General features: G+C 37.8%; 1 protein-coding gene across 1 annotated transcript in view; it reads right to left on the minus strand.

Moving 5' to 3' along the window:
- Positions 1-25443, minus strand: part of cfap57 (cilia and flagella associated protein 57) — a 160215-nt gene that overhangs the window by 96028 nt on the left and 38744 nt on the right. The window contains exons 3-5 of the mRNA XM_056473426.1: positions 11643-11893; positions 3912-4077; positions 3685-3837 (exon numbers count right to left, since the gene is read on the minus strand). Of these exons, the coding sequence (XP_056329401.1) occupies positions 3685-3837; positions 3912-4077; positions 11643-11893 (570 nt within the window). The remainder of the gene's footprint in view (positions 1-3684; positions 3838-3911; positions 4078-11642; positions 11894-25443) is intronic.

Consider the following 25443-nt stretch of genomic DNA (forward strand, 5'->3'; position numbering starts at 1 on the left):
TGTTTCAAAAATGACAAAAGTAAGGTGCACTGCAGTTTAGTAATGACAAAATGTAGAGTCGCACCTTCAAAAGTCACAAGTATACCAAGACTTTAATTTACTTTTTTTTTTCCTTGTGTCTGCTGGCTTGGATATGTCTGTGCTCCTGTCTAAAGTGCATATATACTATATGTAGCACATACAGGTTCGGACAGCAAAACTCCAACTCTGGGTGCAGAATCAGGCACTACACATCAAGTGTTGGTATCATTCCCTACTAAGACACAGTAAGCATTTAACTCTCTGCTGCACTGACTCTACTCAGCTGAGACTATGTTCATGTTGCATTTCCCACAAAATGCATTTACCAAAAGCAGTGATATGTAACCTTAGTTGTTATTTCAATACAAAAAGCTCTGAAAACATTTTGTATTATGAAGAAATTTTCAAGTACATTGTTTACATGTTTCTGCATAATTCCATACGTTCTGTGTTATTTGTGTTTTGTATTCACTTGTCTATAATTTAAAAAATAGTGACAATGTGGCATAACTGTTAAATGCTCATTAGTTTTCTGTTACTGGTAAGTATTAATAGCTTTTCTATTGCCTGATAAGATTTCGTTAGCTAACATATCTGTCTGTAAGTTAGCATTGGTCTCTCACCAAGAACCTGCTCTGTTCTCTTCACATTACAGCTAAATTAATTCTTTCTGACTGCTGCCTTTTCTCTCAGCATCCAATCGTGCAATGCAATCCATTGTCTTTATACTATTTAAATGAGTTCTCTCCCCATTGTGATGTCACTTCTGGTCTGGCACTTTTCAGAGGTGTAGGAACATTCCTTTGACTAAAAATGACTTCAGATGGTTTAATAATAAACTTTAACATATATATTTTTTTTAAATCTACTCTTATGCACATTGACTCACTGGGGTGTCTAAGCTAAAACATGCTCTTTAAATAAAATTGCAGTTCCAGCCAAGTGGGAAGAGCCATGGCTAAGTATTACTTTATCTCCCCATTGACTAAACCAAAATGAACAATCTAAAACAACTGATTGCGTCTCATCATCATCATCATCAAAAAAAAAAAAAAGCACCAAGACCATTACAGGGCTCGAAATTGCAACTGTTTTGGTCTGTTTTGAAATGCTTTAAAACAGTTGACATGTCAACTTGCTGCAGTAAACAAAGCCCGCAATGCTTGTCCTGCATTCAAGCTCTTCTTATTGGCCCACTGCACTAGAAAACAATGCGAATGGATTGGTTAATATCAACTGTTAATCACTTCAGATGACAGGGAACTACAGCTATGAAAATGTGAAGGTCTGGATACTAGAGAATGAAAACAACACTGATAAATTTAGTTTTAGAAAACACCTAAAGTTACAAATAATGGCACATCTGATTAGTGATCATGTGGTGAATGTTAATCCAGCATTTGCACTCTTCGAAGATAAAAAGTCTTTCAGTGGTTAAAGTCTGCTATGAAAATGACTAAAGCATTCACCGTAAAGCCGGTGAGACAGACTTTGCAGGTAACAGTGTTTGCCACTGAATCTACACATTTTAAGCCCAAGATGTTCTATAGCATTTTTTAATCCTTCATTTAATCGTCACGATGCTGTCAGTCGTGCGTCTGACATTGCGTTCACCATCGCTAAAGAGCACGCATTCACCAAGATGAAACTAATATTGCAGCTCATGAAAAGACCATTATTGCTATTAGGATGACGTATGCAAATAATAAATTATATGTCAATTTCATCTGTGCTATATTAGACAAAACCCGTGAGAACACAGCACAGTTATTATTGTTCATTCAGTTCTTCTCATTCACGTCAAGCAGTGCGGGCAGAGCCGGTGAGCGCATGCAGATTTTTGTTTATTTGTTAGTTTTGATTAGAGTTGATTTCAAATGCAAAAAATCTGTTTATATAAAACGTGTAGTAATGGTGCTCATAATTGGTGGGTGCGACTAAATTTTGTCTGGTGCGCCTAAATTTTTGAAGTTAGGAGCACCGGTGCTACCAAGAAAAAAGGTTAATTTCTAGCCCTGCATTACTTTTACAGAATAAGATAACTTTATCTTGGACACCCCTAACATTTAGTGACATACAATTTTAACTCAATAAGAATATTTATATTATTAACAAAAATTCAATAAAATAGCAGAATATCATTCAGAAAAGAGGAAAGCTCAGAAAAGGTGGTATAAATAACCAAACAGTTATAACCACAACAGAGCATTTTTTTCAACAGTCATATCTCATGTCCTACCATAAACAGATCAAATAAACAGTCATGCATTGTCAATGCATTTCCCTTCAATAAACAGAATGGTCCTCAGTAGTATGCTATCTTTCCTGCTTTACATGCCTGGTCAATCAAAGACCAAAGTACAACGTGAGCCAGCCGATCCTCCACAAAAAAAAACTCCATGGTCAGGGCACACAGACAAATTTTTGTAGATCTCCAAATTTCACATTGTGAACTGCATAATTGCTTGCCTTTATTTACCTGGCTCCTTCTTGCCAATTTTAAGCACTGTGTCAATAATTTTTTCTAATTTATGAATCAAGTGCAATGCAATTTCAGCAATCATGGCAATTATATCTTTACCGGGATCCTCTTCGGGCTTCTCTTTCATACAAGAGATTCCATCTCCTTTTATATCGCTCTAGCACTGATGTTCTGCTCACCAGGGGCCTCATGTACAAACACTTGCGTTAAATTCATACTAAAACATTGTGAATGCACAAAGCTGTAAATGTGCGTATGCAGTAAAAAATTCAGATTTATGAAACACTGCGTACGCTCAACTAGTAGATTAGCAAGTCTGCTCATTGAAAACACATGCGTTTAGCCTGCCAGTCACATACCCTTGGCTAACCATTGTCTACGGCTAACACGCACCTCTCAAAAAAATTAAGTACATGTCATGATGATGCGTAGCACAAGCTCTGTGATTGGTCAACTTGATGCCATTGACAAGTGTGGGTGGCCCTGAGAGCCACAGGAGAGTAGTAAGCCTGTTCGAGTAAGTGTTTAACAAGTGTTGAGTAGCATGGGAGAGCACAACTATTGTTTTTTTTTACCTTATGAGTAAAGTTGTTGCACATCCACCAGTTCCCGCCTCTGAATGAGCATGTTTTAGCTACTTGTATAGTAAGGTAGCATTACAGTGTTTTTCCACAGTAAATAAAACACCTGCAAAGAAACTAGACACCATGGGATATGGCGATCACTTGACACAGAAGTGTAATTCAGCTTTTAGGTGTTTGCAGCAACCTGAGTTTGATTTTCAGCTCAAGGTACTTTGCCAATCCCATTCCCCTTTCTTTGCCCCATGCTTTCCTGTCTACACACTTTCTACAATTGGGTCAAATTAAAAGCCATAAAACTCCTAATACATACAAAAAAATCTGATTTTTTTTCTCCCAGTTCAGAGTTTTCCTCTCCGAATTTCAATTTTATGTTGCAGTTGGATTTTCTTTGTTGAAAACAAGCTTCCACACAAAATAAAACTAAAACTGAAATATATATTAAGCTACATAAAGCCTACATACATACAAGTAGATAACAAGAACACACAATAATTAAATAAAATTTAAAGTAGTACAAAATATTTAATAAATAAAAAATACAGAAAAACTATAAAAATACAAAATGACATAAGTAAACAACAGTTAGACAGACTGCACCTTTTGTAACTCAGCTAGGGAGAGATGGATGCTGTAGAGCTGTCCGAGGTCTGTGCTGACAACCAGGGTCTCTTCTGATGGACTGATGCAGAGAGCGCTGATTTTCTGCTTCTCTGTTAAACTGAGATCGTTACTAAAACGTTTAGGAGGAATCTGGAAAAAAAACAGTTAAAAAATATCAATTAAGGTTTTAATACTAAAACAAAAACATTACAATGTCAAGGCACCTTTATGACTCTGGTCTTCTTGTAGAGATCTGCCTTCTCGGTTTTCTCAAACAAACACACAGTTCCTTGACCCATGGAGCAAGCAAATCCATTAGAATAACTTACAATGGCTGTAACCTGCAGCAGCGCAGAGGAGGGTTCACCTGAATACTGCTGTTTTGACTCACTGCAAGATAAAATCAAGAGCAGGGAACATACAAAAATGAAAGCAATTCTCATTCAGAACACTTGATATGTTAAAAGTGCAGAATGTAGGATTGACAGTGCAAAATCTTAGCACAGAAGTGGGGTTTTTCACCCGGCTTGAAAGTTGTCCGATTAACGACACCAACAGGAGCATGTTTGACTATCGAACATACACTGTTTCCTAACCACACACGACTACATGTGAAAAAAAAGGAATATTTTATTAAATGTTAAAAGGAGTTTTTGTCCTAACCATCTGCAACACTTAAAATTTCTATTTGTGAAACTGTTTCTTACTGCGGCATTGCAGCTGAACAACAGCATAAACTATGACAATGATCACTTCAGTTACTGATTACATGCTTTATTCAGCATTAAATGCTACCAGTGTGAGTTTAAATATCATTTTACATGTTTATTGTCATTTATTGTTATACTGAAAGCAAAAGATAATTTACCTCAAATCTTAAAAATAAAATAACTAGCAAACAAAAAGTTTGAAAATGAAAGTTGTGACAATTCAACAAATATCAATCAGGGTGATTTGGTGGCCTGGAAAATTTCTGACATGCTTATAAACATAAGCAGCTAATAAAAGTCTAATAAAACTGTAAACAGCAGCTGTGCTACAATAATGTGTTATCAACTTTAATTGTACATGATTAAAAAATTAAACATTTATGCATGTTTTTTTAATTTGAATTAAATCGTTTTGGAAATTTTAAAGTCACTAAAATAACACAAAAAATAAATAAACAAAAAAAAAATGTGTGTGTGTGTTTGTATATATATATATATATATACTAATACAGTTGAAGTCAGAATTATTAGCCCCCCTGTTTATTTTTTCCCCCAATTTCTATGGAAAGAAGATTTTTTTTCAACACATTTCTAAACATAATAGTTTTAATAACTCATTTCTAATAAGTGATTTATTTTAACTTTGCCATGATTTAAAGGCTTAACTACGTTAATTAGGTTAACTAGGCAGGATAGGGTAATTAGGCAAGTTATTGTATAAAGATGGTTAGTTCTGTAGACTATCTAAAAAATTATATATAGCTTTATATTATATTTATATATTTATAATTAATATAATTTATATAATTTATAATTATAATTATATATTATTGACCTTAAAATGGGTTTTAAAAAATTACAAACTGCTTTTATTCTAGCTGAAATAAAACAAATAAGACATTCTCCAGAAGAAAAAATATTATCAGACATACTGTAAAAATGTCCTTGCTCTGGTAAACATCATTTGGTAAATTTTTTAAAAAGAAAAAAAAGTCAAAGGGGGGGCTAATAATTCTGACTTCAACTTTGTATATATATATATATATATATATATATATATATATATATATATATATATATATATATATATATATATATATATATATATATATATATATATTATACAGAAAATAGTTTAAATATATACTTATATGTGAGTTGAATTGACTTTATTGGTACCTGTAGGTGGATTCTTTTTGCAGGAAAGTTTGGCATTTAATACAAACGATTAAATCACACATCTTCAAAAGTACCTTCTAAAATCTTACAATTTATTCAGAGAAAGCTATTCGTGTAACGTTTTGTCCTACTAAAAAAACATCTGAAACCTTCGACCCAAAGGGAGCAGGATAAACTCCTCAGACAGAGAATGAGAGCTACAGCTACTAATATTCTGGGCAAACCGTAAAAGCTGCCTACTATACAGGGATTCAATGCTTAGCTGTGATTCAACATTCAACCTGCTGGACCACCTAATAACCTGGCTCAGTCTGTTCCTTTTTAAATATATATTTAACTGCTATTAAAATATATTAATAATTAATCCTCTCTTCCTAAAATTTATTAAGTTCCAGGCCCATGGCCAAGAGGGGTTCTGGTGGTTCGCAAGACCAAAAGTTGGATTGTTATTATTTTTGAATTTTTTCTGATTGTTCAAATGGATAAATTATGACTGAGGAACACTTAATGTGCTGGCCAGTTTGTTATTTGCCTGTAGGCTTAAGTGTTTAATTTAAAATTAGTTTTAACAGATTTCTAAAAAAAAAAAAAATGTATTGATAGACGATAATAAATTTGTATTTTAAAAATAAAAATCTTTCCATATTTTTTATAAAAAATTGTTATCATTTATAAAATTGTGATATAAAACTTAGTTTAAATGCACAGTTGTAAATAAACACTTAAAATAGTCAAATAGTGTGGTAAACAATTTGGCAAAATGGTTGGAAATATTTTCGGTACATCAGAAAGTGTGGTTATGATAACCATGCGACAAGATAACACAGCAAAAAATTTGTTCTTAAAATGTCACTAATAAAAATATGCAATATTTATACCCCATAATTAAATAGAAATCAGGCAAATAACTGCAAAAAGGTTGTTTTTCAGAAAACAAATAGCCGCCCCTTTCAATAAGCTGGCTACAGGCCTGATAGTGTAATGTTAGAATAATGTTTATTAACTGATAAAGAGAGAGTTTAATAAAGACTTCTGTTCATTTTAGCCACAGTGCAAATATAACATGTCTCATATGTCAGTATTATGCCTGTACACAGGCTGTACTCATTTTTTATTTTTATTTTATTTTTTTGACAAATTGTTTCAACCGAAATTGGACATGCTAGAGATTAGGAGAAGTGGTTTTATTTACACTCTCGTTGAAAAAATGCTCCTTATGTCCACCTTTTTGCTGCTGCCATGCTTATGTGTGTCACCCAACTGCTGCACCCAACACACCTTACTCTTGCAGGGAAAAAACAATCCAGCATTTGGCGCTGCTTATCTGAATGCAGCCTCAGCCTCTCACATGATAGCAGGGAAAGGCACAGTCAATCAAAATGCCCATATTTGTTTTGGGGGCGGGAGGAGTGAACATGATTGAACCCTTTCTGCGTGTCTAGGTTAATGTTGACAGCGCGATTTTTTTAAGTGGATTAAATTATTGGTGGGGACATTTCAATGGTTGGAGGATATTGGTGGGGACACATCCCCTCCATCTACCCTAAATCTACGCCCCTGGGACAGACTATTCCAAACCATGCCACCAGAGCAAAGGATAGTATAGACTCAATAAAAGCATGTGAAAATGTGATGATGCCCCTTATTGTACACAGCATCACAGTTTGCCTCAACATTTGAAAAACGGTCAATAATGGTACCTAAATATTTGTAGTTCTCCTCACATTCTACTTTTTGACACCTGATATTAGTCACCTCAGCTGCTGTATGATTCCTTCTAAAATCAATAATAATATTAATAATAATAATAATAATAATCATTATTATTATTATTATTATTATTATTAATTTTATTTGTAAATGGTGCCTTTCGCGATACCCAAGGTCACCTTACAACAAGCATTAACAGCCATAACAGAACAAATTAAAACAATTAATAAAACTTTGCCAAACAAGATTTTAAATGCATGTAAGGAGTTGCAGGTACAAACACATCGTGAGTATAAAATTATGATTAAAAATATTCAAAAGAAAGCCTGCTTAAAAAGATGTGTCTTGAGATGAGATTTAAAAGTGTGAAGACTATCACTGCTCCTTAGATTCAGGAAAGCGAGTTCCATAGTCAAGGAGCTGCGGAGCTAAAAGATCTGGCACCCATTGTGCTTGATCGAGTGCGAGGTGGCACCAGGGAGAAAGAGTTGGCTGATCTAAGAGTGCACTGCAGCACTTTGAACCCATTGTCACACCTGCTGCAGTGCCCTCATGTGGACTCTTGAGGGCACTAGCTCTTGCCTTGGTTTTTGTTTTCATTTCCTGTATCCCTGCTCACATGATCACTCCTTGTTTCCAGGTGTTCCTTGTTGTTTAATTAGTTCTGTCCTTATAAGCCCTGTTATGTTGTGTTTAGTTTTCCTTTGGATTTTGCTCTATTCTGTTTCGCTCTGTCCTGCTTTATTTTGTTCAGTTTGTTTGTTTACTTTGTTTAGTATCATCTCCATGTTTTCGGATTCCTGTTTAGATTTTGTTTCATTCGCCTTAGTGCTGTTAGTTTTTGTACCTTGCCTGTCCCCTTATGTTTTTTGGATCTTCTTTGTTTAGTTGTTAAAAGATATGTTGCTGCATTTGGATCTATCCCTTGTTTTAGTTATACCCTGTGATGACATAATCCAAAGGCCACATCAAGATCCAGCAGCATTTTGTTTTGTTTTTTTCTCCCAGTTTTTCCTTTTTTTCTGTTTTTGTTAAGGATGAGTCTCCGAATTCCTTCTCCAGTAACCAAAAGGGAGCGGTCACTTCATCTTCAGGCATTGGCAGCCGAACGTCAGCAGGGTTGGGAGGTAGGAGCTTTTGCCTAGTCATTTTGGACTTTGGCCGTGGGACTGAGGTTATCTGACTGTGAACTGATGACTATTTTTAATCAATGACTGGATTACCTTCTTTCTATTGAGGAAATGGAGGAGCTTGGCATCACTCAATTTTGGGAGTTTGTTGGTCACCTTAAAGTTTTGATTCTGTTCCCAAGATGGCTGTTGCTCCAGAAGCTTCACCTAAAGAGACCATATTCCCAGACAGTGTTAGCGCGACCATAGAGACTCTTGATTCCCTTTTTGATATTTTGGCCAGCGCTGAATCTCAGCACAAGTTTAATCATTTTGTATCACAGCCCAAGGAGACTTCTAGTCCTGAGACTCCATTGGAGTTTGTTTTTCCTGCAGGACCTCTTTCTAAGATGGCTGACGATATGGAGTTTTGTTTAATCAAAGCTGGTACTCCTGAACCCTTTTTGCAAAATGGCCATTAGTTCATATTTAATGCCCAGGATTGTGGCCACCTTACAGCACTTGTCAAAGATGGTCAGTGGTTCAGAGCTTTTGTCCCTCACCCTCAAGTGCCAACGAGCCCTCGCCCTCAAGCGCTGGTGGTCCTCCGCTCTCAAGTGCCAATGAGCCCTTGGCCTTAAGCACTGGCGGTCCACCGCTCTCAAGCACCGGCGATCCTCTGTTCTCATACTCCAGTGAGCCTTTACCATGTAAACAAGCTTATCCCCTCATATGGAGTAGGACTGATATTCCATCTATGCCATCAGGGTGGTTCTCTACACCACAAAGGTGGCAACCATGGACATGCTAGACTGGCTCAAATGGACCTTTCACCCTATGGTACCACTATGGTGGCCTTCCATCTGGGAATTGATTTTTCAAGACTCATTTAATCATCTGTTCCTTGGGCTCTACCTAATCCCTCATAGACTCACTCTAATTCCTTGTTCTGTATTGTAAGAATTTTTTTGTCTGCTTTTCTTGGTTTAATGTTGGCCTGACCCACCATCCCTCCGTTCCGCCTCCCTCCTAGATAGGTGATGTATTTGGGAGTGATGTAAATGTTTATCACATTATGTCTCTGTAAACTCAAAGCGTGAAGGAATATAGTATTACAACAGCATGCAGAGGGGTTTTCACACAGTAATCCAGTTTTACAAACACTAATAAACATACATCATATCTTGCCTTGCCTAATTTTCACAGCATTTGGTTGATGCCCAGTTTTTTTTGCTTGACATTTGCATAAAGTAGAGAAATGCCCAACCTGTCTGCCCCACTTTGCAGCTCTCAATGCTTTCTCTGTGCTTCTTTCAATTCCAAAATTCACTGAGTGAGCATTTACGCAAAATTTCCATATAAATGAATGAAAAAAATTGCTTTGCTTGCAACGTGCCAGTGGAAAAGTACCTTTAGACTTGTATACAGTCATCATGTTCCCATTATTCACTAACTATGTTTACATGGACATCAGTAATCAAATTATTAATCTTAATCTGAATAAGACAGTAATATGATTAAGGGGTTTATATGAGTTGATTTTAGAATATTCATTTTATGTTCTCATTTTACACTATGTACACAAGATCAAAAAAATTTACACTAGTACATAGATCGATTAATGTCATTGCACACTTTTTAATGTTTCCTCATTAAGTTTCATGTGAAACTTAATCTTCATCTTCATCTGCATCTGAATCTTCATCTGAAACTTAATCTGCAGTTTCACTTTAATTCAGCAACATTTCATTCAAGTGCTTGCAACAAACTCTAGTATGCTGGATGAGAGTATAAAGTAAGAAATGATAGTTGTTTCAATGGAAAAGACAGTTGTTTCAATGGAATCTAATACTGCACACCATATGGAAAGAAAACTTCTGCATTTCCCGGACAGCATTTGTAAAATTCTGTTGGATGACAAGAGAGTGTAATCCCAAGAAGTTTACTGTACATGCACTTGGGTCCTTGGAGATGTGCGTGGCTGTAGTCCTGTACTGACTTAATAGGTGTGGAGAATACAATTCAAACAAGTTTATAAGGCTTAAATTGTCACAAAATGCATCAACGTCCTGCACAATAGTAATAGTTTTATTAGAGTGTTTACATGTCTGTACTGCAACTAATACAACTAAAATAGAAATACTAACTGCCTTTGGGTTCATTCATTCATTCATTCATATTCTTTTTAGCTTAGTCCCTTTATTAATCTGTGGTTGTCACAGTGGAATGAACCACCAGCTTAACCAGCATATGTTTTACGCAGCGGATGCCCTACCAGCTGCAAACTATCACTGGGAAACACCCATACACTCTCATTCACAAACATACACTACAGATGATTTTAGTTTACACAATTCCCAAGGTTTCCATATCCTGGACCAAGCCGTATCCTGAGCAGCTACTGTGGTGGTCATGGAGAAGTGGAACGTGAGACTGATTCCTGTGACGCTCCAGGGACAGACGAGTCTTCGTTGAGGCCAGCTTCCAGCCTCCGCCGCTGAGACTGCAGCTCTGCACAAGACGTTTGGCCAGGGGAGAAATTAAAATAGTCGTGCCTAACTGAGTCTGGTTTCTCTCAAGGTTTTTTTCTTCACTTTCGCCAATTAGTGAAGTTTTTTCCCTCTCCGCTGTCGCCACTGACTTGCATGGTTCGCGATCTGTAGAGCTGCGCATCGTTGGATTTGCTCTTCAGTGTTTAGACTCTCAGTAGTGATTTTTAAACCACACTGAACTGAGCTCAACTGAACTGAATTTAAACACTAAAAACTGAACTACACTGTTCCAATTTACTATGACCTTTTATGTGAAGCTGCTTTGACACAATCTACATTGTATAAGCGCTATACAAATAAAGGTGAATTGAATTGAATTGAACAATTCACCTATAATTGAATATGTGGGAGAAACCGAAGCACCTGTAGGAAACCCACGCGAACATGGGGAGAACATGCATATTCCACACAGAAATGCCAACTGACCCAGCCAAGGCTCGAACCAGTGACCTTCTTGCTGTGAGGCGACTGTGCTACCCACTGCACCACCGCGCCACCCCTTTGGGTTCACATTGTCTAATTATAAATGCACAATACTTGTAAGAAAGTTAAAATTTAAGATAAATTATTCCTCCTGTGATGTGCACTGCACATAAATAAAACATAAAGAGTGCATTTTAAAAGAAGATTTTAACTGTCATGTTTATGTCACTTTTAATATAAGCAGCATTTGACCTCTGGGTTATTCCACTTACCTCTCAGTTTTCTGCACAGATGTCACATTGATCTCCCAACGCAGACGGCCAGACTCAAACATCATCAGTTGACCTGTCTCTGTGCCGGCAAGTACCTGCTCCGTGGTCATCCATGTGTGACACAGGAAATTGTGGGAGTCTGTTTTAAATGCGTTGGACTGTTTTAGGGTTTCTCCAGCATAGTGGAAAATCTTAAACACACCTTTGCCACTCACACAAATCTTAGAGTTGTCCTGAGGGTTGAAGCTGACCTATAAATGGGAAAGGAAAACCATAATTTTGTACAGTTAAGTAAATGTTCTACCAATTAACAACCTCAAAGAACACAGCAGGTTGAATACAACAAAGAAATGCAAACTGGCCCAGCCGGGACCCTAGTGATCTTCTTGCTTTGAGGCGACAGTGCTAAACACTGAGCCACCTTGCCTCCCTTGGGTAATCTAATAAGAGTCACAATTAAGATTTTTTTTTATTATTATTACAAAATTATGAATAACACCAACAAAATGAACTACTTAGGAATGTAACATATATTTAAAATATAATATACAGGTGCTGGACATATAATTAGAATATCTTCAAAAAAAATTACTTATTTTACTAATTCCATTCAAGAAGTGAAACTTGTATAATGTATACATTCAAGTGTCATTTCTTTTAATTTTGATGATTATGATGACAACTAATGAAAACCTATATTACAATTACCTTTCTATATTAGAATATAACTTAAGCCCAATAAAAAGAAAAGTTTTTTTTTTAAATCCTGGCCTACTGAAAAGTATGAACATGAAAAGAATGAACATGCACAGCACTCAATACTTAGTTGGGGCTACTTTTACCTGAATTATTGCAGCAATGAGGCGTGGCATGGAGTCAATAAGTCTGTGACACAGCACAGGTGTTATGAGAGCCCAGGTTGCTCTGATAGTGGCCTTCAGCTCTTCTACATTGCTGGGTCTGGTATATGACATCTTGTATAGCCCATAGATTTTCTATGGGGTTAAGGTCAGGCGAGTGGAATGAATGTTTACATTATACATGTTTCACTTCTCGAATGGAATTAATAAAAAAAAAATCAAGTTTTTGAAGATATTCTAATTATATGACCAGCACCTGTATACTTGTCAACTACTCAGCATTTAATTTATGCCATGTAATTAATGTCACAAATCTTAATAGAATGAAAATATTACTGAGTGAAATGAAATGAAATGAAATGAAAAAGACTGAAAAAGATTTGATCTGCTTTATGTGATCTGTGATTTCTTGTTTTTTGGGGGCTTGAAATTAACTTTTTTGCTTGGTAGAACTGGTGCTCCCAATTTCAAAGATTCAGGAGCACTAGACAAATATTAAGAGCACCATAACTACAAACATTATATTAACAAATTTATTGCATTTTTGAACAATACTAAATCAAAGCTAAAATATAGAAAAATTATAATCTGCATGTGTCCACTAGCCCTGCACAAACTGACATGAATGAGATTAACTGTGTTGATGATAATTTAAATGGCGTGTTCTCACGGAAGATTTTATTGGACCTATGATATTGGCACATGACTTAAAGGGCAACTATTTTTTCAAGATTTAAGATAAGTGTTTTGTGTCTCCAGATTGTGTCTGTAAAGTTTCAGCTCAAAATACACATCATATTATTTATTATACCTTTCTTAATATGGGAATTTTTTAGCTCCAACCACACTGCAGCTGTTTTGTTGTCTGTGCCTTTGATGCAAATGAGCTGGTTCTCCCCACCCACTTTTCCCATGTGCGTGTCAGAGGCATACTGATCTATTGCTCTATTGCTCTGATATGTGTCTGCTCTACTGCTGCATCTCTTGTCAAACAGCACAGTGATAGATAGGAAGGAAGCTGATCTTTATGAGAAGATCTACAGTAAGAACATTCCCAACATTTATTTGATGTATTTGTTATGGAGTGAACTCAAGCCTTTTATGCAACAATGAGTCACACACAATGTTGTTACAAAGTTTGCACGCACACGCACGCACACACGCACACACGCACACACACACATACACACACACACACACACACACACACACACACACACACACACACACACACACACACACACACACATGGTGTGTTCAACTGTGCGCTGCTTTGCACGGCAAATGTGAGAGGATACACGTTAATACCAAGCGGCAACCTCCCGCTCTCCCTCGGGAAGCCAATACGGAAGTAACTGAAACTGCAATTCATCAAAATTCCGCTAGTCCTGGCTCCATAATTGAGCAAGTTGCAATTGAGCCCACTGTTAGAATGGCCAATTTTACAGCAGAAAAAAAAGTGTTTACATCCTGGTACAAAGATCCTGGTACAGGAGAAGCACGTTAGCATCGAGAGCAACACCGAGTAAGTACATTTAGACCTGTTTTCAGTTGCTGTGTTTGGTTCGAGAACACTTAGACTTGTTTCAGCTGGTTGTGTATTGGTTGTTGGACATTTAAAATTGTTTTCAGCTATCTGTGTTTAGTACTAGCAAGCTTTAGCCACTGTTTCCTTTGTTTACTGTAAGAGCTGTGTGCCGAGCCGGAGTTTTTTTCGTGCCCCCGCCACTGCAATTTCGGGTCTTTTTTAACTTGGAGGCGTGTCCAAACGCCAGGTAAACACTATATATTTGAACACATTAGGTTTAGCTAGCAGGAGAAGCACGTTAGCATCGAGAGCAACACCGAGTAAGTACATTTAGACCTGTTTTCAGTTGCTGTGTTTGGTTCGAGAACACTTAGACTTGTTTCAGCTGGTTGTGTATTGGTTGTTGGACATTTAAAATTGTTTTCAGCTATCTGTGTTTAGTACTAGCAAGCTTTAGCCACTGTTTCCTTTGTTTACTGTAAGAGCTGTGTGCCAAGCCGGAGGTTTTTTCGCGCCCCCGCCGCTGCAATTTCGGGTCTTTTTTAACTTGGAGGCGTGTCCAAACGCCAGGTAAACACTATATATTTGAACACATTAGGTTTAGCTAGCAGGAGAAGCACGTTAGCATCGAGAGCAACACCGAGTAAGTACATTTAGACCTGTTTTCAGTTGCTGTGTTTGGTTCGAGAACACTTAGACTTGTTTCAGCTGGTTGTGTATTGGTTGTTGGACATTTAAAATTGTTTTCAGCTATCTGTGTTTAGTACTAGCAAGCTTTAGCCACTGTTTCCTTTGTTTACTGTAAGAGCTGTGTGCCGAGCCGGAGGTTTTTTCGCGCCCCCGCCGCTGCAATTTCGGGTCTTTTTACTTTCGAGGCGTGTCCAGCTGAACTCAATCAGCAAAGCGCTCGGGGGTGTATATAAGCGACTAGTATCACCGCGGCAGCCTCGTGTGAAGCCCGCCTTGTGTGAAGACCCACGAGGGTAAAGACCATCGACTCTACCTGCGCGACTAAGACCGACGAGGGTAAAGACCATCGACTCTACCTGCGCGACTAAGACCGACGAGGGTAAAGACCATCGACTCTACCTGCGCGACTCCACCGAGCAAAGACACCGACAAAGCACTTGAGTACTTTTTATTACTTTATTGTTTTACGTTATCTCTGCACTCATTATTGTTTTCCTTGCACTTTATTATGTGTTTACTAATTCCTGTTGTTACTAACACTCGCAAAGCACGGAGGGTATGCTGCAGGCGCAACCCTCACAACCTTCGATCAATTCATGTATCCTCTATTTCACAACTCTCTCTCTCTGTGGGCCTCTGGAATTGTCAATCTGCTGTTAACAAAGCAGATTTTATTACCTCCATAGCCACTCATTCTGACTTTAATCTCATGGCTCTAACTGAAACCTGGTTGAGACCGGAGGACACTGCTACACATGCAGCTCTTTCTACTAATTTCTCTCTTTCCCACACTCCTCGTCAGACAGGGAGAGGGGGTGGGACTGGACTACTGATTTCCAAAGAATGGAAATTCACTCAAAGACCGTCCCTGCCAAAAATCAGCTCTTTTGAATTCCATGCGGTCACCATTATCCACCCCTTCAGCATAAATGTGGTTGTCATCTACCGCCCACCGGATACATTAGGTCACTTCTTAGATGAACTGGATGTTCTTCTCTCATCTTTTTCTGATTATGACACTCCCTTGTTGTTGCTAGGTGACTTCAACATCCACATTGAAAGACCTCAAGCTGCTGACTTCCAGACTCTGCTTGCATCTTTCGACCTCAAAAGAGCACCTACTTCTGCTACTCACAAATCAGGTAATCAACTAGACCTTATTTACACTCGACATTGCCTCGCTGATCAAACACTAGTAACTCCACTACAAACATCGGATCATTTCCTTCTTTCTCTCAACATCCACATTACTCCTGAGCCGCCACACACTCCAACTCTAGTTGCCTTTCGCAGAAACCTACGCTCTCTCTCACCCAATAGACTATCCACCATTGTTTCTAACTCTCTTCCTCCATCTTGCAAACTCTCTGCACTTGATACGAACAGTGCCACTGATACACTCTGCTCCACGTTAACATCATGTCTAGACAGACTATGCCCTCTTACATCCAGACCAACCCGGGCCAGTCCTCCTGCACCCTGGCTCTCTGATGTTCTCCGTGAGCATCGCTCAAAACTTCGGGCTGCTGAGAGAAGTTGGTTTACCAAAAGTTGGTAAAAATCCTGAACAGCTCATAACATACCAAACTCTTCTGTCTTCTTTCTCGACTGAGGTTACTTCTGCAAAGCAGACATACTTCCGTCAGAAAGTCAACAGTGCCACCAATCCTCGCTTACTTTTTAAAACATTTTCCTCCCTCCTCTATACTCCTCCTCCACCCGCATCCTCCACACTCACTACTGATGACTTTGCTACATTCTTTTGCACCAAAACTGCAAAAATCACTCACCTCTTTTTCCCAGCTCTCTGAGTCTGAGGTGTCCAATCTCGTGCTATCAAGCGATGCAACCACCTGTCCGCTTGATCCCATTCCCTCTCATCTCCTGCAAGCCATTTCTCCTGCAGTCATACCAACACTGACTCACATAATTAACACATCTCTTGACTCTGGTCTATTCCCTACTTCATTTAAGCAGGCTAGGGTAACCCCACTGCTAAAGAAACCCAACCTGGATCAAACGCTACTTAAAACTACCGACCGGTATCCCTGCTTCCATTCATGGCCAAGATTTTGGAGAAAGTAGTGTTCAATCAAGTCCTAGACTTTCTTACTCAAAACAACCTCATGGACAACAAGCAATCTGGCTTTAAGAAAGGCCACTCAACTGAGACTGCCCTGCTCTCGGTCGTGGAGGATCTCAGACTGGCTAAAGCAGACTCTAAATCATCTATCCTCATCTTGCTAGATTTATCAGCTGCTTTTGACACTGTAAACCACCAGATCCTGCTATCTACGCTTAAGTCACTGGGCGTCGCAGGCACTGTTATTCAATGGTTCAGTTCCTACCTCTCGGACAGGTCATTCAGGGTGTCGTGGAGGGGAGAGGTGTCCAACCTACAGCATCTAAACACTGGGGTACCTCAGGGCTCTGTTATTGGGCCACTTCTCTTCTCTATCTACACGGATTCTTTAGGAACAGTCATCCAGAAACATGGTTTTTCCTACCACTGCTATGCTGATGACACCCAGCTATACCTCTCTTTTCACCCTGATGATCCCTCGGTTCCAACTCGCATTTCAGCCTGCCTGTCAGACATTTCACACTGGATGAAAGATCATCATCTCCAGCTTAACCTCATGAAAACGGAAATGCTTGAAGTTTCTGCCAACCCGACTCTTCACCATAACTTTTCAATCCAGATGGATGGAGCAACCATCACTGCATCCAAAATGGTAAAAAGCCTTGGAGTAACGATTGATGACCAACTGAACTTCTCTGACCACATTTCTAGAACTGCTCGATCTTGCAGATTCGCACTCTACAACATCAGAAAGGTCCGACCCTTCCTATCTGAACATACAGCTCAACTCATTGTTCAAGCTCTTGTCCTCTCCAAACTGGACTATTGCAACTCTCTGCTAGCCGGGCTACCAGCTAGTTCTATCAAACCTCTTCAGCTGCTTCAGAACGCAGCAGCACGAGTGGTCTTTGATGAACCCAAAAGAGCACATGTCACTCCGCTACTCACCCGTTTGCACTGGCTGCCAGTTGCTGCCCGCATCAAATTCAAAGCTCTGATGTTTGCTTACAAAGTGACCTCTAGCTGTGCTCCTTCGTATCTGCTCTCACTTCTGCAGATATATGTGCCCTCCAGAAACTTGCGTTCTGTGAATGAACGTCGCCTCGTTGTTCCATCCCAAAGAGGGAAGAAATCACTTTCCCGAACTCTCACATTCAATCTGCCCAGTTGGTGGAATGAACTCCCTAACTGCATCAGAACGGCAGAGTCACTTGCTGTCTTCAAGAAACGACTAAAAACGCAACTGTTTAGTCTCCACTTTCCTTCCTAATCTGCAACTGCCTCTCTGGCTATACCACTAACTGTGCTCTCTCTCTCTCTCTCTCTCTCTCTCTCTCTCTCTCTCTCTCTCTCTCTCTCTCTCTCTCTCTCAAGAAAAAAGAAAAAAAAAATTTTTTACTAATGCTTTGCTTCTTAGACTTTACACACCTGAAACTTGTCTATAGCACTTGCTCACTGATGCTCTTATAGTTGTGTAAATTGCTTCCTTGTCCTCATTTGTAAGTCGCTTTGGATAAAAGCGTCTGCTAAATGACTAAATGTAAATGTAAAATGTAAGAACGATTTTGGTTCATATAGCTATTATTACCCTTCATGACAACTGTGAGGGGGGTAAATTTTTTTATAACTCATCCATTTCCTTTATATTAGGTTATATTAAGTTTGCATAATTAAGGGCGTGGCCACTTGAGTGACAGCTAGGTCTCGCTGGTCACCGTCACTTCACCTTAGCTGAATCCGGCAGATTAGCCACTTATCTCTGCATATTCATCGTATTTTTGTTTTGTTTTTTGTGGCTTTACACAGTCAGCTGCCTTTTGGACTTTTTTCTTACAATTATCAGATGATATGGGATGCTGTGTGCACTTAATTGTGCTCACAAACCATTTATGTGGCCTCGTTTCCCATGTGAGTAAAGTTATATACTTTATTGATATAGTGTACAGCCAAGCACATGTGGTCAGAACACAAACGAGTCGCAGGTAATAAAGCATCAAGCGTTTCTCCCAAAGTAAAGTCTGTCTGCCAGGTCTAAGCAAAGTGCCAGCACGTGTCTGTAGCTCCGCTCACTCTCCGCCTCTTTGCCCTTGTTTGGTATCCCGCCGTGGGTGCGATGACGCGCGAACAAAATGGCGACGGTTGGCCGCGCCTACTTTTAGCTTCTTTTGCAGTGTTCAGAAACCTATGGGTGACGTCACGGATGCTCCGTCCATATATTTTACAGTCTATGGTTAATACACACTGCTGCATATCCCTTATGTTAATGTACAATATTAACCTAACTTAACATCCACTAACCGGGATTGAAGCGTCTTTCTTTATAATTGTACTGACATGCGACTGTGGTAAATTACACAAATTGCATAGCGATTTTAATGTCCTTTCTTTATTAGAAACATGGACTGTTTTAGAAACGTATAAATTTGTAAAACTCATTCTTGAGTTGCAGGTGATCACAGGGAGCTGAACAGATCTTTTAATCCCAGTTGCTTTGTGTGGTGTTCATTGAATAAACACTCAGAAGATTAAATAAATAAGCTAGCTTGTAACATTTTATCTTTCAACAATTTCAGCACTCACTCGGATTCCTTGTTCTGTTTTCTTGCTATAATGCATCTGCTACCTACAGTATATTTTGATACTTCTGCCATCTAGTGGTCACTTACCAGTAACATCAACAAATCACAATATCCCTTTTCCTTCAGGATAAATCAATTATGCATAAACAACAAATGTGACATAACAAAATTATTCAATTTTAATTAAACAGAAAAAAAAACACTGGTTTACTACATTTCACATGTAAACAAGTAGTCTCTTTAAAAATTAAGTTGATCAGGTTTCTTTATTGTACGCATTGATCTTCTTAAGATGGCAAAGTCATTGGTCTCTGTAGAATGACCATTATTAAGGGTAATGGAAAAAAGTTTGCACACATAAGCCCCTTTCACACAAAGATACCAGTAAATATTCGGAAAATTACCGGAACAACTTTACCGGTACATTCAAGAAAGTGCTGTTCACACATGTGAGGACATTCTTCTGGAAAAGACCGTTCACACATCCATTCCAAAATAGCGCTAAATTCTGACATCATTAATCAAAAATGACCTCTAATCGACAGTTGGCATTTCTGTGTGGTGTTTGCATGTTTTCACCGTGTTCACGTGGGTTTCCCCCAGGTGCCCCTACAAGTCCAAAAACATGTGATATAGGTGAATTGGGTAGGCTAAATTGTCCATAGTGTATGTGTGTGGATGGGTGTGTATGTATGTTTCCCAGTGATGGGTTACAGCTGGAAGGGCATCCACTGCGTAAAATATATGCTGGATAAGTTTTATGCTTTTAGAAGAATCAAAGTAGGTGAGAACTGGTTCTGTTGTCAGTGTCACCTTAAGCAGTATCCAATCTTGCTCATGTTTACTCGTTCACTTGAACTCAGTTTTGTGATTCAACAATTCTCTTAGGTTTGCAGTTTTAGCAAATAGATTTGGGATGAACTTGACAATGAAGTTGACTATGCCCATTATCCTCAGCACACCACTTTTACCCGCGGGACTTGGCATATTCAAAATTGCCTGTATTTTACTTTTGCCAGGTTCTACACCTCGTCAAGTCACCTACTCTACAAAGGACATTTCTGTGACACCAAAGGTACATTTTGCTTTGTTCAAACTGAGTCCGAATTTTTTTAATTTTTAAAAATAATTGGAGCCTCTTATTATGGTCTTGCATTGTACTTCCCCAGACCACTCAACATAAACACAGTCCTTCTATCACATGCTCCATGGCACGATAAAAAAATTCGGAAGCTGAAATCATGCCAAAGAGTAGATATAATTATTAATTCAGCCCAAATGGCGTGTTGAATTTGAAGTACTTGGTACTGTCTTCGTGAATCTTTGATTGCAAAAATGCCTGTGAAGCATCTAATTTGCTGAATTACTTCTGAACCATTCACTTCTCCTATAATCTCCTCACGTTTTAGAATCTGGTAGTGTTCCCATTTTATTTTTGCATTCACCATTAATAATACTCACAAAGAAAGTATCTGATCATTCTGTTTCTTCCACAATGTTCACATTTGCTGATTGCTTAACTTTTTTCTTTGAAAAATAATGCTTAGCAAAATGGTTATGCCTTTGCATTTTGCACATTGCTTTCCAAATTCTGAGCATTGTTTAAGTTGCTGCTTCGAACCACGTCTTTTACAGCTGTATGAATCAAAGCTTGAGTTAGAAGTAGCTCTTTGTCTTTTCATTTTGTGAGTGACAGCGCTAACTACTGGACTGTCAGCAGTATGTCCTTTAACGCTACATGTTCTAGAATACAAATCAGCAAGTTCAATAGCATGAAATTCTAGCAGCCTTTCTCTTATTGTCTTATCATAGATTCCAAACAGAATTTGGTCTCTGATCATTGATTCAGTAAACGTTTCAAAGTCCCAAGTTTTTGACTATATTTAAATCAAACAAATAATAGTCAAAACGTTCTCCCTGTGATTAAGTGCGTAAGCGAAACACTGCAATACCTCTCATTAGAGGTGTGACGATAGCCACATCACCGCCTTACCGCCATAATGAGATGTCAACGGCGGTGATGTGGTTATTACCGTCATCACCACCCATTTTAGTTTATTATTTATTTTTGCTTGTGAATCTTTCAGGATTGTATAAAAAAACTGAATAAACTAAATAAAAGAAATAAAAGGTCTGCCCAAAATTTTTTCCACTTAAATTACAAATTTAGATTACAAAACGAAAACAGTGAATCCTTTTTAATAACCAGCATAGGCTGTTTTTATTTTAAGCTTATTTTAATAAAGCAGGCCTACTAACTCAAATCAATCGCTCCACAGAAAATAAGCATTTAAATAGCATTTTATAGCTATAGGCTATAATAATTGTGTGTAAAGAAGTTTATAAAAAATGTAGCCAATATATCACAGGGGTTTGTGTAGCAGCAATTACAGTGCAACAGCAATTATAGCGGACCCTGAGGCACATCGCTTCACCTCAAAGTTAATTAGTTATTCGTGTTTATTTTATAAATAACTGACAGACAAAAACTAGATACAAATTGTACAAAACGAAATTCGTTCAAAGAATATTTTTCTTCCGACGAAAATATCTAAATTGTATATTTTTGTGCGCCTCCATCCGCTACTCAACTGTGCAGTGTGTTTCGCTCCACGGGAAAAGGGTATTTAATTATGCTCCACTGTAATTGCTGCTACACAAACCCCTGTGATATATTGGCTACATATTTTTATTAATGTCTTTACACACAATTATTATAGCCTATAGCCTACTTTAAATAAGTCAAAATATATGTGATTGTTGACTCATCACCGTGGTCGCAGATGCGCGTCTGTTTATAGCTTCTGTAAAAAAAAAAAAAACCCACATTTGACCAGCCTTTTAGCAAAGCCTGTATTAATATACTGATATTCCTGTGCCAGTTTGACACTGTAAATTAACCTGAGGAGAGTTTATCGACTTCACAACACTCTGTCACCTGAACTCAGCGCGAGGGTGAAGAAGAAAAATGCAGCGCTGAGGTAAAATCATATTCTCAAGTCATAATCTTTAAAATAATGACTTGTATTAAAAATTATGATAAAGGGATTGGGATATAAAAAATTACAGCGGTACATTAAAATGCTTATTTTCTGTTGAGCGATTTTATATTTATAATTTATATATATATATATATATATATATGGTTTCCGCTACATTCATTCTTCCATGGCAGGGCCAGGATTCATCCCGCCACGGCTACATTTAAAGCTTCTCATTCAAAACATTCTATTTTTTTAATAGCGGGTGATAATCGCACCAAAACGTATTAAAAGGTAAGTGAATTATATCAGCAGATTCGCATGCTGTAGGCTATTACATAAATGGGATCTCGACTTCTAATACTGCGTTCACGACATTTGTCATTGAAATAACGCCACAGGTAGTTAGTAGATCTGTGTAATAAAGGCCTGCCGCCACAGCTGGAGAAAATCACTGAGAAAGCACTGTGTGTGTATATATATATATATATATATATATATATATATATATATATATATATATATATATATATATATATATATGCGCGGTTAACCGACATACTGCATGATTTCTTGCTTCATCACCGCGGTAACAGAAAATCCGTTACCGTCACAGCCTTACCTCTCATATGTTTAATTTTTCTTCAGTGAGCACTGATCATCAAATTTCCTTATTGCCTTTTCATATTTTGCTCGATCCGCAGCATCCACAAACGTAAACGTACTGTATATTTAATTGCTTGAGGACCAATGCTGTTAGGAGCAATGCAATTTTCTGTGAATCTGTTTCACTATTCAGGTCGACAGCTTGCATATACAATGTAAAATGCTGCTTAAATGTCCTCAATGTTCCCGGTGAGTTTCTGTTCAATGATTCAACGATTCTGGTGGCTTGACAGCATCCATTTGTTGTATCACAGTAAAGTGTTCTCCTGGTACCATGTGGTTTTCATTGAATAAACACCTAGAAGATTAAATAAATGAACTAGCTTGTAAGATTTATTGTTTCCACAACTTCAGCACATAATGCATCTGCCAGTATATCTTGATACTTCTGCCATCTAGTGATTACTAACAGTAACATCATTAAATGACTACAGCTTTGTGCAAGTTCATCTTGTGGATATATTTATATGCGTTACTATGGAGACATGTTAATACACCTCTGTCAATGAATTCAGTGGCAGGGAAAACTGCACTCTTACATCACCTTGCCATGGGCCTCAAAATTGAAGGGATTTGCAGCCTATTTTAACGTCAGGAAATAAAAAAAAAAAGAGGTTTGTTGTGTTTATATCACTTCAGTATAATAAATAGTCATCATCAGTCAACATTCTTGGGATAACTAATTTAACAGGGGATCTCTGGAAAGCAAAAGCACAAAAGGAAGAGGGAACACAAGGCACAAATTATCCGCATGAGTCTGCATTATCACATTGAGACCAGACAATCTGCACTTCGCAGCGTTTATTTGAGAGTGAGTATTTTTGTGCACAAACAGATGAAATCGGTGCAATCAAAGAGATTTCCATGCTCATATTACATGAATGCGCTCTTGACTTTGAAATAACTCAATAGGTAGTTGAAAGATCTGTGTAAAAGGCCTGCCACCACAGCTGAAAAAAAAATCCTAGAGAAAACACTGCACTGTAAAAAAATGTCCTTGAATTTAACAGTAAAAGTCTGTACAATCAACAGTGAAAACCTGTTAAATGATTAACAGCTCATTTCAGTACAAAATACGGAAAATAACTGTAACAGATCTAACCTTTGTTTTTGAGAAACTAATCAGAGTGTCTGAAATCTCACCACACACCCTCATCCACTAGTCCCTAAATTAGTCAATTAGTTTAGTCCAGTAGACAGAGTGAATGACCACAAATAAGTGAATTGATGAACACCTGCAGCTAACAAGCACAATCACTGAAGGAAAGAACAAGAAATAAAACTACAGACACAGCCTCACACCAAACCAACTGAATTAAAACAAAGGATTAAACAACTCCATTAAATAACAACATTAGCAGCTTGACTGATTACAGTTTGACTTCACTTCTTTCATATCTGCAAGAATATTTGATAATTAACAGAGGTTTATATTTTTATTGAAAATGTTTCATTTGACCTCACCATCATGGAGATCAGAGACTGCATTAGTTGGGCTCTTGAACCTTAACTCTTCTATCTTAATGTTTCTGAAACTCATCAGTTTTTGCAAGAAAAGCAATAAAACTTTAATGTACTTTATACCAAATTGATTTCATAAGTTATAAATAAATGCAAGTTATCATATTTAGTTAACATGATGTTATTTGGGACAGTAGTACAGCTTCCAGAACGGTCAACAAACAATTATGAAGGACAAAATCATTAGAGTTTCATGCTGAAAACCTTGTGTACTTCAGCAACTCATTTGAGACACACAGACATCAAGAATCAGGATATGAACCTCAAACATGGTTGCTTTTGTTCTCAAAATGATTGGAGTTTTTAGACTTGTTAAACTGTCATTGATTACTGAAGCTCTTATGGTTTCATGTGCGTCTTTTAGTCAATTCTCACACTTAAGATGATAATCAACAAGAATGCAAAGGAGCTTTTATATGATAGTTAATATCATCACACCTATTATTGTTACTTTATCTTGGCTTGTCTTGCTATTCAAAAAATGTGAATAACACAATTATTTATAACAACCACAGTGCAAACTATTTTAAACAAGAAGTTGAAGATCCCGACTAAAGGAGACTCTGTCCTCCGTCATGGTGACTTCAAATAAACAACAACAATTTCATTAAGAGCTTTTGTTCATGTGACAGAAAAAGGTGACGCTGCTGACGTTTGTGGAGTTGTTTAATGATCTCTACTGAGATCTTGAGAAATAAAAGTTTTATTGTGTAATTATTTTTAGTTTTATTTTCAGTTGATTTCATCTTTGAGTTTGGCTGTAATTTGTGTTATTTGTCTTGTTGTTCTTTCCTTCAGTGATTCTGTTTGTTAACAGTTGTTCATCAATAATTCTCAATCCTCCTTAATTATCTCATTAACTTTATCCCTGTCTGAGTGTTCAACCCTCTGTA

The sequence above is a fragment of the Danio aesculapii genome, chromosome 2 (genome assembly GCF_903798145.1).
Source record: "Danio aesculapii chromosome 2, fDanAes4.1, whole genome shotgun sequence".
Classification (NCBI taxonomy): Eukaryota; Metazoa; Chordata; class Actinopteri; order Cypriniformes; family Danionidae; genus Danio; species Danio aesculapii.